Source organism: Lepidochelys kempii, chromosome 2 (genome assembly GCF_965140265.1).
Source record: "Lepidochelys kempii isolate rLepKem1 chromosome 2, rLepKem1.hap2, whole genome shotgun sequence".
NCBI classification, from domain to species: Eukaryota; Metazoa; Chordata; order Testudines; family Cheloniidae; genus Lepidochelys; species Lepidochelys kempii.
In genome coordinates, this window is record NC_133257.1 from 109,982,365 (window position 1) to 109,998,765 (window position 16,401).

Sequence of the window (16,401 nt, forward strand, 5' to 3'; positions counted from 1 at the left end):
ACTTTTAATAGCATACTATATTACTCTTCATTTTTGACTATACTTTTGTATGGTTGTATGAAAAGGTTTGAGTGATGCGGCCCGCGGGCCAATGTACTAGTCTTCATGTGGCCCTCTTGGTGATTTGAGTTTGAGAGCCCTGCTCCCCACTGCCTTTTCCACTGCATACCTCCGATGAAGTGAGCTGTAGCTCACAAAAGCTTATGCGCAAATAAATTTGTTAGTCTCTGTGGTGCCACAAGTCCTCCTTTTCTTTTTGCGGATACAGACTAGCACTGCTGCTCCTCTGAAACCTGCTCTACACAGACAGTCACAATTTCTTTGCTTCTATTAAACTAGTGACAAATCCCCCCAGATGTTAATGGGAGAAGCATCAGACACACTGCTCAGCTCCCGTCCCCCTCCCTCTACAGCAAGGAGCAGGCGCCCTCGCGCTCTGAACAGCCGGCATCCCGACACACCCCCACCCCTCCCCAGCGCGCGCTCCCTCTGCAGGGCGCGCACGCCTTTCGTTCGCTTCACAGCCTCCAGCCGCGACTTGGGTTCTGGGCGCTGATTGGCTGCTGCCTTCCCGCTTCCTTCCCCTCCTCCGAGAACCCGCCATTTTGAAAACCTTGTTGATTCCGGCCCGGGGAGAGTGTGAGCGCGAGACGTGGAGCGCGCGCCTGTCCCCACCCCCATCCCGGTCACTGTGAACTGTCGCCTTCAGCCGCCGCCCACACGGGCGAGAGGAGCCGGGCCCCGCCGAGCCGAGGTGGGTGAACCGCGGCTCCGGCGAGGGGCTGCGGCCGCTGTGATGCCACGGCGGAGGGGCTCCGGGGCCAGAGGCCTGTAGGAGCCCCGGATCCCTAGCGTGGGCGGAGTCACTCCGGCTGTCCGGCCCTGCAGGGACCGAGCCCGGCCAGGCCTGTTCCCTGCGCGGGAGCCTGGGAGAGCCGAGCGCGGCGGGCGCCAGGCCCAGGGCAGAGTGAGCCGCCAGCCCCGTCCCCCGCCTGAGCCCGCTGCCACCCCCGCGCCAGGATCTCTGATTTTCCCGGCTCCGCTCCCTGCTGCCCGCGGCGAGTTGTTTCCCGCCTGCAGGGTTTCCTGGGGGCCCCAGGCCTGGCGGGGGCCCCGTCCCGCTCGGGGTCGCTGCTTTCCCCAGCCACAGCGCGGGCCGACCCGCGCTTCCCTGCAGCCCCCGCATCCCGCCCTGCAGAGCGGACGCATCCCCGTGGCCAGGGTCGTCAGTCTTGCTGTGCAGCGCACACGCTGCGGCGGCCACCCCGCCGTGTTAGTTCGCGTAGCTAATTCTCCACCCCCGGACGCTGGTCGCTGTCCAAAGCTGAGTCCCGTCGGTTAAGCAAGGTAACCTTCAGTGCCTTGAGTGTTGCTGAGGGGGAAGCTTGGCTACGTCTTTAAAATTGCTGCTACTTTTGAGTCGTGTGAACAAACTTAACAGCTGAGTTCAGGGCCAAGTTCAGTTTTTGTTTTCTGTTTGGAATTGGAGTAACAGCACAAATGATTGAAAAGTTACTTCTGAATGTGCTTATTAGGCATCTCATTTGGCAAACAGTGTGAAAACCCTTCTCTCCTCCTTCCCTTCCCTGCTTGAAATCGCAGGCCACATCATCCCAGAGTAGGAATGGTTCTCAACCTTTCCAGACTACTGTACCCTTTCAGGAGTCTGATTTGTCTTGCCTACCTCAAGTTTCACCTCACTTTAAAAACTCAGGCTTCAGCCTCAACTAGTGGGGCTTTGGGCTTCTGCCCTGGGCCTCAGCCGCTGGCCCTAGTGACCCAATTAAAACGAACTCACCCACTGCTTGAAAACAGCTGATGTAGTATACAGAACAGTATACATAAGTCATTGTATGACATTTTAGTTTGTACTGACTTTGCTAGTGCTTTTTATGTAGCTTGTTGTAAAACTGGGCAAGTATCTAGATGAGTTGACGTGTATCTCCTGAAACCTCTCCGTTCCCTATGATTGAAGACCCCTGTTCTAAAGCATTTGTCAGGACACATTACATGAGGTTGATTATAAATATCTTATTGGAACAGCTGACCTTTTCTTAATCTATTTGCTTAACATTAGGAACAGGAAACAATAATCATGTGACTTTTAGGAGCTCTAGGACAGCTGTGTTTTGTTTCATTTTGTTTTGTTTTTTTGTAAATTGTGATCACTTTTTCAAAGATACAATCACTGAACTTATAGACAGATTTTCTTCTGTCCCCCTGATAACCATTGCATTACTCTGTCTTCAAGGGAATTTCTTCTCCTCCCTCCCCCCCCTTCACAGAAATGAGATTTTTAACTTCAAAGCAAGATTTGAGCCATTTTAAATATTAATGCTATTAAGCAAGACTTTTTTTTAAATAAAGAAATTCATTCAAAGCACTAATACATGATTGATGTTCCATATTCCAGATTTTATGGCCAGAAGGATCAGACTAGATCATCTCATCTGATCTTTTGTGTATAGCACATGCCATCTAGAATTTCATCCAGTTATCCTTGTTCCAAAAGCAGTGTGTACTCCTCTAAGTTGTTTTTTGTTCGTACATTATGTGAATGTGTACTTACTATATGACAACATAAACTTAAATCAATATGCATGTTTAACCAAAAGCAGAAGTAGAATATTCCCTATCTGAAGTGTGGCATAATGAAGATTGTGGGTTTTTTAAACACTTGTATTTTCTGACTCTTGATATTTTGTCAGGAGCTTTAAGCTATGTTAATGCAGTGTTGTTGCTTTCAGTAGGTATGGCTGTATAGTTCAGGATGCAGACTATGAGACCTTCATGTCTGGATGGATTTGATAACATTGCCGTCTGTTCTAACTAAAACTTTTACTTTAAAATGCACTGTTCTTTAGTGGGGTATTCACATAGTCACAAAAAATGGCCAGACTTGCATGAGGAGAATGTGAAAAATTGTTCATATTCCTCTTTAGGTTACCTGAATTTGTGTTTATAGCATCAAATAGTCAGTCTAAAGTATTCACAGTAATATTGTGACAGGACTTTTATCCAACAAAGATGTCTGGTAGATATATTTAGACTTGGACAAATGAGTTTTACTAGTAAATGTTAGTAAACATCAGTTGCACTGTACAAACATACAGGGATGAAAACATATTTCCATCAATAATAATTTAAATTTACAGATAGGCAAAGTAAGAAAAATGTTGCTTGAAAATCTACTAGAGTTTGATTTAAGGCTATTTACTATGTATATTTTGACACAATGCTGACAGTTTGTCTTGTAATGGTTACAAAGCTTTAACTTTTTGAATCTGTCAATAAATAATTGTCTGACTCTCTCCATAATTTCCCACAACTGAACATGTTTAAACTAAAGCTTAAAACCCCCAATATTGTGCATAAAAATTATAAAAAAAACAGTTCTGCCACGCCTATGTAGATTCAAGAATTTTTCTTAGATGTTGTAATAGCAATGACAGTTCCCTTGTGTTCCACAGAACCACCCACCATGTCTTCCTCAAAAGAAGATACAATGTCTGCTGAACAAACAGATGAGAGAGAACCTGAAACTGAAAACAAAGTTGAGGAAAGTGATGAGGAGGAGGAGGAGGAGGAGGAAGAAGAAGAAAAAGGTAGGTATACATGCAAAGAAAGGGAAGATTTAAAAATAAGGGCTGAATTAAGTGTCAGAGTATCAGACTATTCAGCAGGAATTCTTTGGTGTAATCAGTGTTCGAGGATGAGTGAGATGTAACAAACTAGAATATCTTTGGGAATGAAAGAGGGGGCATGGCTCTATGTGCAGATATTTCCTAATGTCTAACACATGAAAATCTAAGTTTATTTTATTAAGCTTCAGCACTTAATTTTAGGAAATAATTTCCTTTTTTAATGTGACTAACTGTATTTGTAATACCTGTGGCACATCTTGACATGAGGAGTCTCAGTGGACCCTGTTGTTGCAATGGAAGCAAGCATCACATGGATGCTTACACTGTATCCATGTAATGGATGTTATTGTGGTGGGCAGTCGAGGAATAAGAAATTCCTGGTTGCTCTGTACTTGGCAGAGAAGGAGATTACAGTTGAAGACAGACTGAGTCTTTCCATGATGGAGCCTCACAAGTAGTTTCTATTCTGGTAATCCAGTGGAAGCTATAAGGAGCAACTCACCTGAACAAAAAAGAAAGTTCCTCTGTGTCCACCCACCACTACTACCTGTGCTATGATAGGTATTGACCAAGGCTCAATCCTAATAGTTCTATACTGGTCCAGAGCAGTGTGTTCCTCAACTCTGTTGTAGATGGCCAATATTGATACAGTCAGACTGGAAATCTGGCCTCGGATAATCTTTCAGAACCAGGGCACCTCACTCCATCCCAAACTGGAGAGCATTTTACCTCACTGCTTGTTTTCTGACAAGGTAGAGCTCTGTAGGCACGAGGTCTCTGAGGAGTTAGCTTATATCCTCTTTGCATCTTAGATGCCTTCTACAAGGACTGATAATTCCAAGTGGAATATTTCTTCAGTATGTTGCAAAATCACAAATTAGCATGGGGAATTAGCAGGAGGAGCAGTAACTAAAATGACAGACATAATTTTAAAAAAAAATCAACAATTTCATTTGAAGCATGTGTCAGACTGTGCTAGCATTTGAAATCTGACAGTTTGAAGGTTTTGTGGTTCTCCAGTCTGATTTTGTGAATACCGTGTTGTATTTCAGCCTTCATTTTGAGTGTCAACTTGATTATGTGCTTCACTGTATAATGTAACTGTCATATGGGACTGCATCAATCCTTTTGTGTTAGGCAGAGCATGTGCCTCTGAGTTTAACCCTGAATGAGAGAGTCATCACTGGCCATTAACTATTCAATGGCATTACCCTGGCAGGACAATGGAGGCTACCAGCAGAACTGTTAAACCAGCAGCCCACGCAGGGTTGACTGTGTAAGTTCCACTCAAGGGTTGGATAATAGAAAATCCCTGCGTGAGAAAGTAAAATATGTTTCAGGTTGGCTTTAAGAGAGAGGCTTTCTAAGTGGGGGAAACACCATTGCTAGAAGAGAAAAAGATGCTGGGGATCCCCTAGGGGACACTGACCAAAAACCCAAAAGTCTTGGGAGTGGTGGGGACACTGGATGGGAGGGATTTGCATTCAGATATTTGTTGTTTATCCATAAATCTGTAACTCTTGTACTTTGAACAAAGTGTATATGATTAATAAGTTCCTTTGCAAAGGCTATTAATTCCTTGCTTTGACTATCATGTGATCTCTGAACAGTTAAACAGTAGTGCCATATGGTTGGACCTCTAGGGAGACTCTTGGGAGGTCAGCACTGGTTCTATGGGGCCTTGTGCTACAGGGCTCCACATCCTAAGAGGATGTACAGTAACTCCTCGCTTAATGTTGTAGTTATGTTCCTGAAAAGTACTACTTTAAGCGAAACGATGTTAAGTGAATCCAGTTTCTCCATAAGAATTAATGTAAATTGGGGGGGGGGGGGAGTTAGGTTCCAGGGAAACTTTTTTTGCCAGACAAAAAACATATAAAAAACTCTCTCTCAATATAAGTTTTAAACAAACAATTTAATACTGTACACAGCAATGATGATTGTGAAGCTTGGTTGAGGTGGTGGAGTCAGAGGGTGGGATATTTTCCAAGGAATGCCTTACTGCTAAATGATGATCTAGCACTCGGCTGAGCCCTCAAGGGTTGACACACTGTTGTTAAGGTAGCTTCACGCTCTACAAGGCAGCATGAATGGAAGGAGGAGACACTGTGTGTGTGTGTGTGTGTGTGAGAGAGAGTGAGAGGAAGGAAGGGCGGGACAGACTCTCACCATGTGTGAGAGAGAGACTTGTGCGTTGCCCCTTTAAGTATGCTGACTCTACTCAAAGTACACTGCCTTTTTAAAAAGAAAAGGAGTACTTGTGGCACCTTACAGACTAACCAATTTATTTGAGCATAAGCTTTCGTGAGCTACAGCTCACTTCGTCGGATGAAGTGAGCTGTAGCTCACGAAAGCTTATGCTCAAATAAATTGGTTAGTCTGTAAGGTGCCACAAGTACTCCTTTTCTTTTTGCGAATACAGACTAACACGGCTGTTACTCTAAAACCTGCCTTTTTAAGTCGATTAGCAAGTTGAGGCAGCAGCAGCTGCTGCCAGCAAGCTCCCTCCATTCTGAGCCCTGTTGTGTCCTTCCTTCCCCAACCCCATGGCTGTGGAGAAGGGGTACAGGGGAGGGGGACACCCTGTTATTAGCACCCTTCTTTCCCCTCTTCCCCTACCCCTCACAGCAAGCAGGAGGCTCCTGGGAGCAGCTCGAAAGCAGAGAGCAAGAGCAGCATACAGCAGTGGGGTGGAGGGAGGGATGCCTGAACTACCAGGCAATTGATAGCCTGCTGGGCAGCTGTTGCCCAGGGAACTTAGGGCGCTGCCGGCCCACCCTGGTTCCAAGCTCACATTGGCTAGCTCCATCGGGCTGCTCTTTCTGCTTGCAGTGGACCAAGCAGGTGGCTGCCAAACAATGTTATAAGGGAGCATGTTCTCTAATTGATCAACAACGTTAACCAGGACAATGTTAAGTGAGGAGTTACTGTACAAGACAGGGAGTCTAAATCCTGGGATACTACAACTTAATTAAAATAGGATCTCATCAATATGCTTGTATAGAGATTATATCCAAACCTACTTTATTTATAGCTGTATATGTATAGTTCAGCTCAGTTTTCAGCAGATGTGGCTCCAGTTAGTTGTAAATCAGTTCTGTACTTCTCTTGGTTACATAAATTATAAGATGTTGTTTGGGGCTCTTGTTAGTTCAGACTAGCATTTTACACTAAAATTTTGCGCAATGTCTCAAGTTAATTAGGTACTTATACTGCATGTTAGGATACTATAGCTGATACCTTGAGATATTTTGAAATTCTCCCCCTTCTCTCCATATGATAGCAGTGCAGTTACAGTGTTTGTCTCACTATTTGTGAAATGTTGTTATACTTAAGGGAAACTGTCTTTTGCAGAAAAGAGTCTCATTGTTGAAGGGAAGAGAGAGAAGAAAAAAGTAGAGAGATTGACCATGCAGGTATCCTCGTTACAAAGGGAACCTTTTACAATTGCACCAGGCAAGTTTGTCCACTTATTTCAGAACTATAATTGTTCTAACTAGTAGTGAATAGTGAAACTTCTTAAGTTGACTAAAGTATGAATCCTAGATAGGATAACTGAGCCACCATAAATCTTAAAATAGGTTGCTGATTTCTTTTTACGGAAAGGCTATTAAAATTACAGATGTGGAGAGGTTTGTGTAACTGTCAATCAACAATGTTGAAGTACTTGAACAAAGTACATTTTTACCTGATCTCAGGCAGGCACATGATGTATAGCGACCATTTGTGAAAGCAAGAACTGCTGGGAATAAATGCTCTGTGTCCAAATATACTTGCACATCAGGTAACAAAAGGAATAATATAAAGGTGGCTAGCAAGTTATTTAATTATGATAAACATGGTAAACAGGCAGTCATCTGCCGTCTGAAGTTTTTGGTCTAGGAGTAAAATAACTTTATTCCTCTACCTCAAAAATATTTCAAACACTTGCTGTATTTAAAAACAGATACTAGAAGTTATAAACAAATATGTCATTTTGAAGAATATGAATGAGAGACACAACATAACTTGCTTTAACTCTTTCAGGAAAGGGACAAAAGCTTTGCGAAATTGAAAGGATACAGTTTTTTTTGAGTAAGAAGAAAACAGATGAACTCAGAAATCTACACAAACTCCTTTACAACAGGCCAGGCACAGTAAGTCCATCTTTTGCATGATATGAACACTCTTTTGGTAGAGTAAAAAATGTATAGTGTATCATCACTTTTCCAAGTGGAAATATGTGTCTTTTTAAAAGCAACATAGTTACAGTGCCTGCCTACAGAATGTTAGCATTAAGATAGACAAGCACTTAATTATAATTACACGTGAAATCCTTTATCTACCATTGTTACAATAACATCTAAGATTACGAACAGAGAAAATAATTTTTTTCTCACTTCTTCAAATTGTTTACCCCGTGTGTTTGACAGCACTACATACATAGTCGGTTTCACTGTGGTCTCTGCATATTTTGTGACATTTTCATATGCAACTGAGGGGAGGAGGACACTGCTTTATTTAAAACAAAACAGAACCCTAGTCTGTCTGTCTCTCCTTCCCACCCCCCCCATATGTTTGAAAAAACACAAAAACTGGCAGGACTTGGATAGATGAAGTACCTGAAACAACTTAACTTGAGGCTGATCACACTTCAAGCTGATGTGTTACCCCTTTAAACTAATGTCACTTACATGACTAATCTCTTTAAAGGGATAAAATATAAAAGTAAAATTTGAAATTTGAAAAATAATTTGCTAGTGCAGAATATGTTCCAAATGATCTTAACTTTCATCAATAGCAAACTTGTTTCTGAACCATTTATGTGCTAATGAGCATACATTGTTTTGATATGGGGGTGGGAAGAGGCTTGGGCCATGGCTCATGTTGTGGGGAGCATCCAGAGAACGTAAGAAGGGAGATCAATCTAATTCTTTAGACTTTATTTCTAAAGGAGATGTTTTGAAATATGGAAGAGGCACTTATTCTTAAGCCTCATGCGCATTAGGGAAATTTTTGCAAAGATTTCTTATCATTGCTAACATTGGGGTCAGCTTCATTGATGGTACCAATGTTGAAGAAGCCCTAGTGTGGACAAGATGATGTAGTTTTAAGCACCCTGTTGACTACAACTGCTTCAAGCAAATGTGATGATCAAATGTTTAGAAGACCAGCTTCTGGTCTAAAGTAGAGCTCTCAATGCTGTAACCAGTGGTGTAGCTGAGCTGGTGTTTGCAATGGTGGGAAATGTTTGCAAAAATTCATTAGTGAAGACAATGCTACTAATGGAAGTGTCATAGAGCAATACTCATCCCAAAGTCCTAGTGTTTTACAGCCAGGTCCTTCCATTCATGAGACAAAGATGATGTCAGTTTGCCTGCTAGGTGAAATATTCTGGGTGTCTACACCCCAAGATATATCAGAACAATCCATTGTCCTTATTTATAAATAGTATTGCCGCGGTTTCTGTAGTTTTCCTATCTTATTGAAATTGCAAACTCCTGATTAACCTTTGGCTTAGAATGCAAATAGACATGCATTGTGAGGTGGACAATACCTGCTACACCAGACAGGGAAATAAATGTCTGTTACCCCCTGCCTGAAACAGCCGTTCCTTAGCTAGGTCTCACTTGCTTATCTGCCTTACAAACATAATTTTCAGTTTAGAGATGTAACTTCTTAATTGTTATCCATACATAGTTTCACAAGTGATTATGATGATCAGTTGTTAAGGTCTCTTCCAAGAGCCATTTATTTGCCACCCTTTCATGAATTATTATTTATATATCTAATCCAGGGGGGTCCCTGTAAAACTGTGTGCATCCCCTGTGCCTTCTCTCAATTGGAATCAAGAGGTTCCTGGGTCATACTTCCCCATTGTTAATTGCGTCGAGTATCTGTTCACTGTTAACCTTGTTAGTGAAGACTGAAGCAAAATAGGCACTGAACACTTCAGCCTTCCTGATATTAGTTGGCTCTCTTTCCCCGCTAAGTGGAAGACCTACACTTTCTCTCATCTTTCTCTTGTTCCTAATGTATTTAAAGAAGCTTTTACTGCTTTTTATGTGCCTTTCTAGGTATAACTCTTTTTGTGCCATAGGCTTCCTGATTTTGTGCCTATATGTTTGCACTATTCTTTTGTACTCCTCCTTAGCAATTCATCCATGTTTCCACTTTTTGTAGGATTCTCTTTGATTTTTCAGGTTATTAAAGAGTGCCTCATGGAGCCATATTGGCCTCTTACTATTCTTCTTCTCTTTCAGGGTGGATTTGATTTAAATCATGAATTTAAATCACTAGTCAGGAAGACTCGATTTAATCATGGATTTCTACATAAAAGTACATTCTTGTTGGTTGTCATAACCTTAATACATATTCTTCACAACTCAGAGATAGATGTAGGTTTAATTTTTAGAAGGTACACACTATACATTTGTAAAGTGATTTATTTTGAAAATTAGTTTTACAGCTATATCAGAAAATGAATGATTGGTTATTTCATTTACCAAAGGTAATTGAAGCAGGTATTTATGAAGTCATTAGGAGGTAAACTATCTTCAGTTCAACAGGTTAATCATTTAAATTTGGAGGATTTTCTTGCTGTGCTGTATTAGGAGGAGAACATCACCAGACAGACATTTAAATTTTTTAAGGTCTCTACCTAAAACAACATTATGTATTCTGGATTTTTTTCTTCAACAGCAAACATATGCTTGTTTTGTTAAAAATATTATGAATTTTTGAATTTAGTGAAACATTCCAGTGTTTTCAAATCAGGTTTGTTTTTGTTAAAATTGTGTTAACTAAAATAGTTAAATGAAATGTGTTTTTTAAAAAACAAATTAAATCGAGTGTCAGCCAAGTCAACATGAGAAACTTAAAATATTGGCTTCTGCAGCTAACTCAGTCGTCTTCACCTTCATTTTCCTGTTTGTTCATAATCTGGAAAAGAAAAACAAGCTTTCCTGCTTTTCAGGTCCCAAATGATTTCTCAATTTGGAATTAATTAGTCCAAAGGAAGAAAATATACTTTCTGTACCGGCAGAAGAAGCTACTGTTGTTAAGTGAGATTATCACTTCAACAGTCTCTGAATCCAAGTGCTTAAGTGACTTCCACCAATTCACTGGTGTTACTTTCTTTAAAACATCATCAGCAAACATATTTCTTAAATGGTTCACCCTTAGCTCTGAAATTTATTATAGTTGGCATTATGAAGGAATGATTGCTGGAGGTCCATGTCATAGCCAGTTTCTCTTCTTCAGCAGTTAGGGTTTGACCCTGGTACCGAGTATTGAGAATGTTTGCAAAAAAACAAGCTGGTGATAGTGCATGTTCCATTTATTTGGTTTTTTAATGTTTGTAATTTAACTCTGTCATTGCATCTCTCTCTTTTTAAGATCTCGCTCAGTTCCTTCCAAATTTCAACAGCATCAGCAATAAAACAGCTATTTCCCTGCATTTTGTTCAAGGTTACAGAAACAGGCTTCAGGGTAATTAGCGTGTATTCAACATTTCTCTGAAGCCCAATGTTGAGAACTTTGTCTGTGACAGTGCCATCTACTTTTTCACAATTTTGTTCACAAACTGTCATCAGATTAGGCCAGTTCTTGATATGGTGCTCAAAACAGTCCACTACTGAGTTCCATCGCACATCTTGTGGAGAGTTAGCTTGGTTCCTCCCACTTTTTTCAGAGCAGCTGCTGCAAAGTGGTTGTTACGGAAGTATTTTGCAATTTCAACAACATTATCCTTTATTTCTGGAACACTGAAGTCTTTGTCTAGGAGGTGCATCAAATGAGCACTGCAACTCTATGTTATTAGCTTGGGACTCTCTTCTAAATAATTTATTCTCATCTTGGATACATTTGCAGCATTGTCTGTGACCAAGCTGCATACTAGACATTTGAATTTTTTTTCACTGTTTGTTATAGCTTTTACTGGTACGTCTTATAAGTATTCTGCTGTGTGTGCATTTCCTGATGTATCAGTTCATTCTGTAAGAAAGACATTCCACACAAGCACATACAACAGGATGATTGTGAATATTGCTCCACCCATCAAAACTCAGGTTAACAATTTCACCCTCTGGACCTTTTGCACACTGCTCAATTTCTCTTTCATACGCTTTGTCCAGCAATTGGCCTGTGACATCTGCTCTGTTGGGTGGACTGTATCCTGGTCTTAATGACTGAACCACGTTAATGAAGTATGGGTTCTCAATCATACGGAAAGGAGAGCTTGTTGTATAAACAAACCGGGCAATTTTTTCATCAATTACCTCTTTTTGTAATCTGCTGGTTCTTATTACAAACTTATCTATGGCTGTTTCTGGATGATGGAGATTTTTTTTTCCTTTTTGCTGCAGGTGTTATACTGTGGCTATGTGACATGCATGACGTGACTGAAATACTATCATTGGCAGATAACTCTGAAACTATAGAAAATGATGGTGATCTTGAAGGTAGATAGTCTTCAGAATCCTGAATGTTGAAGATGGAGTCTCCTAAACAAAATAAGTCAGTTCAGTTATTTAATTATTATTACCATACTGCTGATTTAGTATTACTCATTGCATTCACTGACACTCAGTACTACTTTAAATGTGAAATTGTAAAAGGAAGATCTGCCTATTTCAGCTATTTTTTATCAAAACTGCATCTAAAATTATAGTACCATAGTGTAACAACTATATTTTTTGCTTAAACATGAGAATTCAAGAATAGTCCAGAAGGAAGACAGGCAGTCCTTAAGAAAGAAGTATGAAATAAAAAAGTATACCAACCTGAAAATACCGCATGTTTGGACTGTTCCTTTCATCCTCTTCAATGCAGCTTCCTCCTGAGAAGGGACATGTCTCATGATGTTGTTTCATTCGGGCAACCAGGCCTTTCATTTCTTTGTTGCACTGTTTGCATTTTGCATGCATGCGTGTCTTACCCACAGGTAGAAGAACTTCATTAAAATATTCCCAAACTGAGTCCCTTTTACGGCCTGCTGCCATTATAGATTTTCCCTTCTAGTGAGAGAATGGTATGGTAGATCTCAAATGAATGAAGGCTACACTCAGAAAGACCTCAAGACTTCTGGAATATGCTGCTCAAAATGTTTCACTTTTGTTTCTACTGCCTGTCCCTCTCTTCTCACATTTATCTCCAGACTTCTTCTCCTTGTCCAGATCTGTTCCACCCCCAACAATCTTCTGTTCATTGAACTTTTTGAAACTGTGCACTTTTGGAGAGAGGTAAGGCATTGACTCTGTACACAAATTTACAGAGGGACAATAGGTTTGAGGTCTGTTATTTCTCACCTCTATTATTTATTTTATTTTAAATAATTTTTGCTGTTAACAAGCATGTTATCTCTGGAGACCCAAACTGAGGACTGCAAAACTAAGCATCTCTGATGGTATCTTCTAGACTGATCACTGAGTCCCATTGGGTAGATAGAAAGATTAACCTAAATAATCTATACAGAAGCCCCTGGAATCTCATAAGTTTGGGTCCCTAATCCATAGAATATCAGGGTTGGAAGGGACCCCAGAAGGTCATCTAGTCCAACCCCCTGCTCGAAGCAGGACCAATTCCCAGTTAAATCATCCCAGCCAGGGCTTTGTCAAGCCTAACCTTAAAAACCTCTAAGGAAGGAGATTCTACCACCTCCCTAGGTAATGCATTCCAGTGTTTCGCCACCCTCATAGTGATCTATTGGAACTCGTTTACAAAACATTACATGACTATATTGTCTCACGCTATAGAATTAGAATTTATAATCCCTATTCTATGATGAGCTATCTTTGAGCTATAATGTATCTTAATTAAAACTATCTTTAGATAGGTGTTTTTTCCCCATGGATCTATCTACGAGTTCTCAGAGTTTGTTCAAGTCTGCTTTTCTGGAGTTTGTTGTCCTTATTTTGCTGCTCTCATTCCTTCCTTTCCTTGGACTCAGGAAATCTATCATTTCATTATCACTTTCACCCAAATTACCTTCCAGCATCAGATTTGCAACCAATTTCTCCCTTCTGGTCAGATTCAAGTCTAAAATTGCAGTTCCCCTGGTTACTTGGTCCACCTTCTGAGACCAGAAGTTGCCACCAGTACGTTACAGGAACTTATTGACCATCTTGTGTTTTTTCCATATTCCTTTCCCAAAAGGTGTCTGGGTAGTTAACATTCCCGATTACTGCCTGATCTTGTGTTTTGGATATTTGTTGTTTGTTCTAGAAATGCCTTGTCCAACTCCTCTTCCTGTTCTGAGGGTCTGCAGATGTCTGTTGTGATATCACCTCTTTTTTTCCCCATTTATCTTTACCCAGAGACTTTCAACTGGTCTGCCTCTCATCTTCTGGACATCGGAACAAGTGTGTGTGTGTATACATACACGCACACTGGATGTATAATGCAACAGCACCTCTCTTTACCTGTGTGTTCTTCCCGAACAATATGTACCCCTCTATACCAATATTCCAATATTAGATTCATCCCAATTCATTAGGAATTGTCTTTGATGGCAATTAAGTCATGATGGTTAAGTGAAAGTGTAGGTTGAGATGGTATGTCTACGTTTGAGGTGGCAGATCTGATTCCTAGCTCATGTAGATGTACACAAGCTAGCATGCTAAAAATATCAATATAACTGCAATAGCAGAGGCGGCTGATTGAGATAGCCGCCCAAGTACGTATCCAGGAGGTCTGGGTGGGTTTGTACTCAGGCGGCTACCATAAGCCGCTGCCTGTGCTACCCTTGCTGTACTGAGATCTTTAGCATGCTAGCTCAAGCAGAATCACACCACCCAGTATGTACACTGTACATGTATTCTTTCTGGGGAGTTGTCTAAGTCTGTGAGTGTAGCTACCCCAGGATCCGGAAACTCCTGAATATTATGGTGCCAAGGGCCAGCGTGTGTGTGCACATATTGTGGCATTTCTCAGAGGGCAGAGGTAAGGTGATACTAAAAAAGTAAAACCACACAATCGAAACCAGTCTGTTCTTTACTTTTTATGCTGCTTACTCAACTTATGCAATAAACCAGACTAGCCAGTATCTGCCTCTTAGGCACTGGCAAAAGGCTGCAGATGTTGGGGTTGGAACCACTACAGTGGTACTTCATAAAGCTGAAGGCCAGTAGGGACCATCAGATCCATCTCATCTGACCTCCTCTAACATAAGCCTAAATCTAACTTGGATTTTCACACTTCTGAGCGACGTAGTTATTACTGATATAAGTGTGTAGTGTAGACCTGGCCTGAGTAAATTTCCCAGACCTGAAGAAGAGCTCTGTATAAGCTTGAAAGCTTGTCTCAGTAACAGGAATTTGTCCAATAAAAGATATTACCTCACCCACATTTTCTCAAATACATGACTACTAAAGTATTTTCGTACATTTTACCACACTATACAATGGCTGATCATAATGTCCTAATTCTGTCTGCCCTTTCGAATGTAAGCATCTGAACAAACTTTCTCATATACTAATAACAATTAGCTGAATAAACATTGCTGGATGTAATCTATTAAACTGTTTCCAATGAGACATAATCAATGTGTTCTGTTTTAGGTTGCCTCACTAAAGAAGAACGTGGGTCAGTTCAGCGGGTTTCCATTTGAAAAAGGAAGTGATCAATATAAAAAAAAGGAAGAAATGTTAAAAAAGTAATGACTTCTATAACTACTTAATATAGCTAAATCATGCTGGTTACACTTATTTTCTAATGTTTGCTCCAGGTAATCTAAATTTTAGGATGAGGGATTATTTTCTAGAGCTTTGCTTTTTGTCCTTGAGCTCAACTTAAACCATTTTATTTCTTAATATGTTCTAAATATTATTTCAAATCACATTTAAACATTTCTAAAGAACTAGTTTCATTAGACATGTGCTCTCTCTAACTTCAGATGTAGGTTTAATCTTAATGGTGCAGGATTGTACTGGAAAGCAATTGCTGTTACGTATTGTAATTTTTTTCTAGAGGTTAGAAAAAACATATTTAATGAAGTTCCAACACCAGAGTGGCTTGAACTTCATGTAGAAGGCTTTAAATAATTTCCTCTTGTATTTTATGTAATCTCTGGATGTTAGCAAATGTCTACCAAGAAGCAGAACAGCCATCCTTAGTTTTCTGTATCTCTGATCTTCCTTTTGCTGTATCACTTGTAAATGCTGGGTTTGGACAATGCAGCCCCCACATTTCTAGGTCTAGTTGGCCCCAGTGGTCTCCACTCCACCTAATTACTTCACGAGGAATGGCAAGACTCCTGTGGGTAGCATGTTGCTCTGACCAGTGAGAAACTCGGATTTAATTCCCAAGGTTAAGTAAAATGCTTTGAGGGCACCACATGCAACTCATGACAAGGGGTACACCTATATTGTGCACTGGCCCTTATAGTTGAGCAAGGAACTCCTTTGGCTTGAAAGGGAATCCTCATTCATCCTTCTGCGTCTGAATGAGGAAGTCATTTTGAGGGCTAAAAAAATATTTCTCATTATCTGCATATTTAATTGCAGCCTTATTCCTTTCAAATGTATGCCAAGACTTGAAAAGATATGCAAATAAGAACAGTAGCTGCATCTTTCTGCTGGAAATGTAACTGTAAAATAATTAATTTTTAGCACTTAAATTTGTAATTAACTCCTGTTAAGAATGGGAGAAGTTCACACCTACTTTGTGCTGCTATTTCAGTCTGGTTTCAAATTCAAGACAATTTACTGGCTTACATTTTGAAGTTAGTTATGGCAAGTGGAAAGAGCAAGCAGACTTTTTAAATTTAAAGTTTTGCCCT

At 40.5% G+C, this 16,401-nt stretch overlaps 1 protein-coding gene across 4 annotated transcripts in view; it reads left to right on the top strand.

The window, feature by feature from the left end:
- The first annotated feature begins 589 nt into the window (after window positions 1-589).
- Window positions 590-16,401, top strand: part of DEK (DEK proto-oncogene) — a 37,613-nt gene continuing 21,801 nt past the window's right edge. The window contains exons 1-5 of one of the 4 annotated variants that reach the window (XM_073331910.1): window positions 591-754; window positions 3,471-3,605; window positions 6,999-7,100; window positions 7,671-7,780; window positions 15,182-15,276. In XM_073331910.1, coding sequence (XP_073188011.1) covers window positions 3,482-3,605; window positions 6,999-7,100; window positions 7,671-7,780; window positions 15,182-15,276 — 431 coding nt within the window. In that variant the 5' untranslated portion in view covers window positions 591-754; window positions 3,471-3,481. Of the gene's footprint in view, window positions 755-849; window positions 1,348-3,470; window positions 3,606-6,998; window positions 7,101-7,670; window positions 7,781-15,181; window positions 15,277-16,401 lie in introns of those variants that run through there. The other 3 variants (XM_073331912.1, XM_073331911.1, XM_073331913.1) reach the window with 3 other exon arrangements.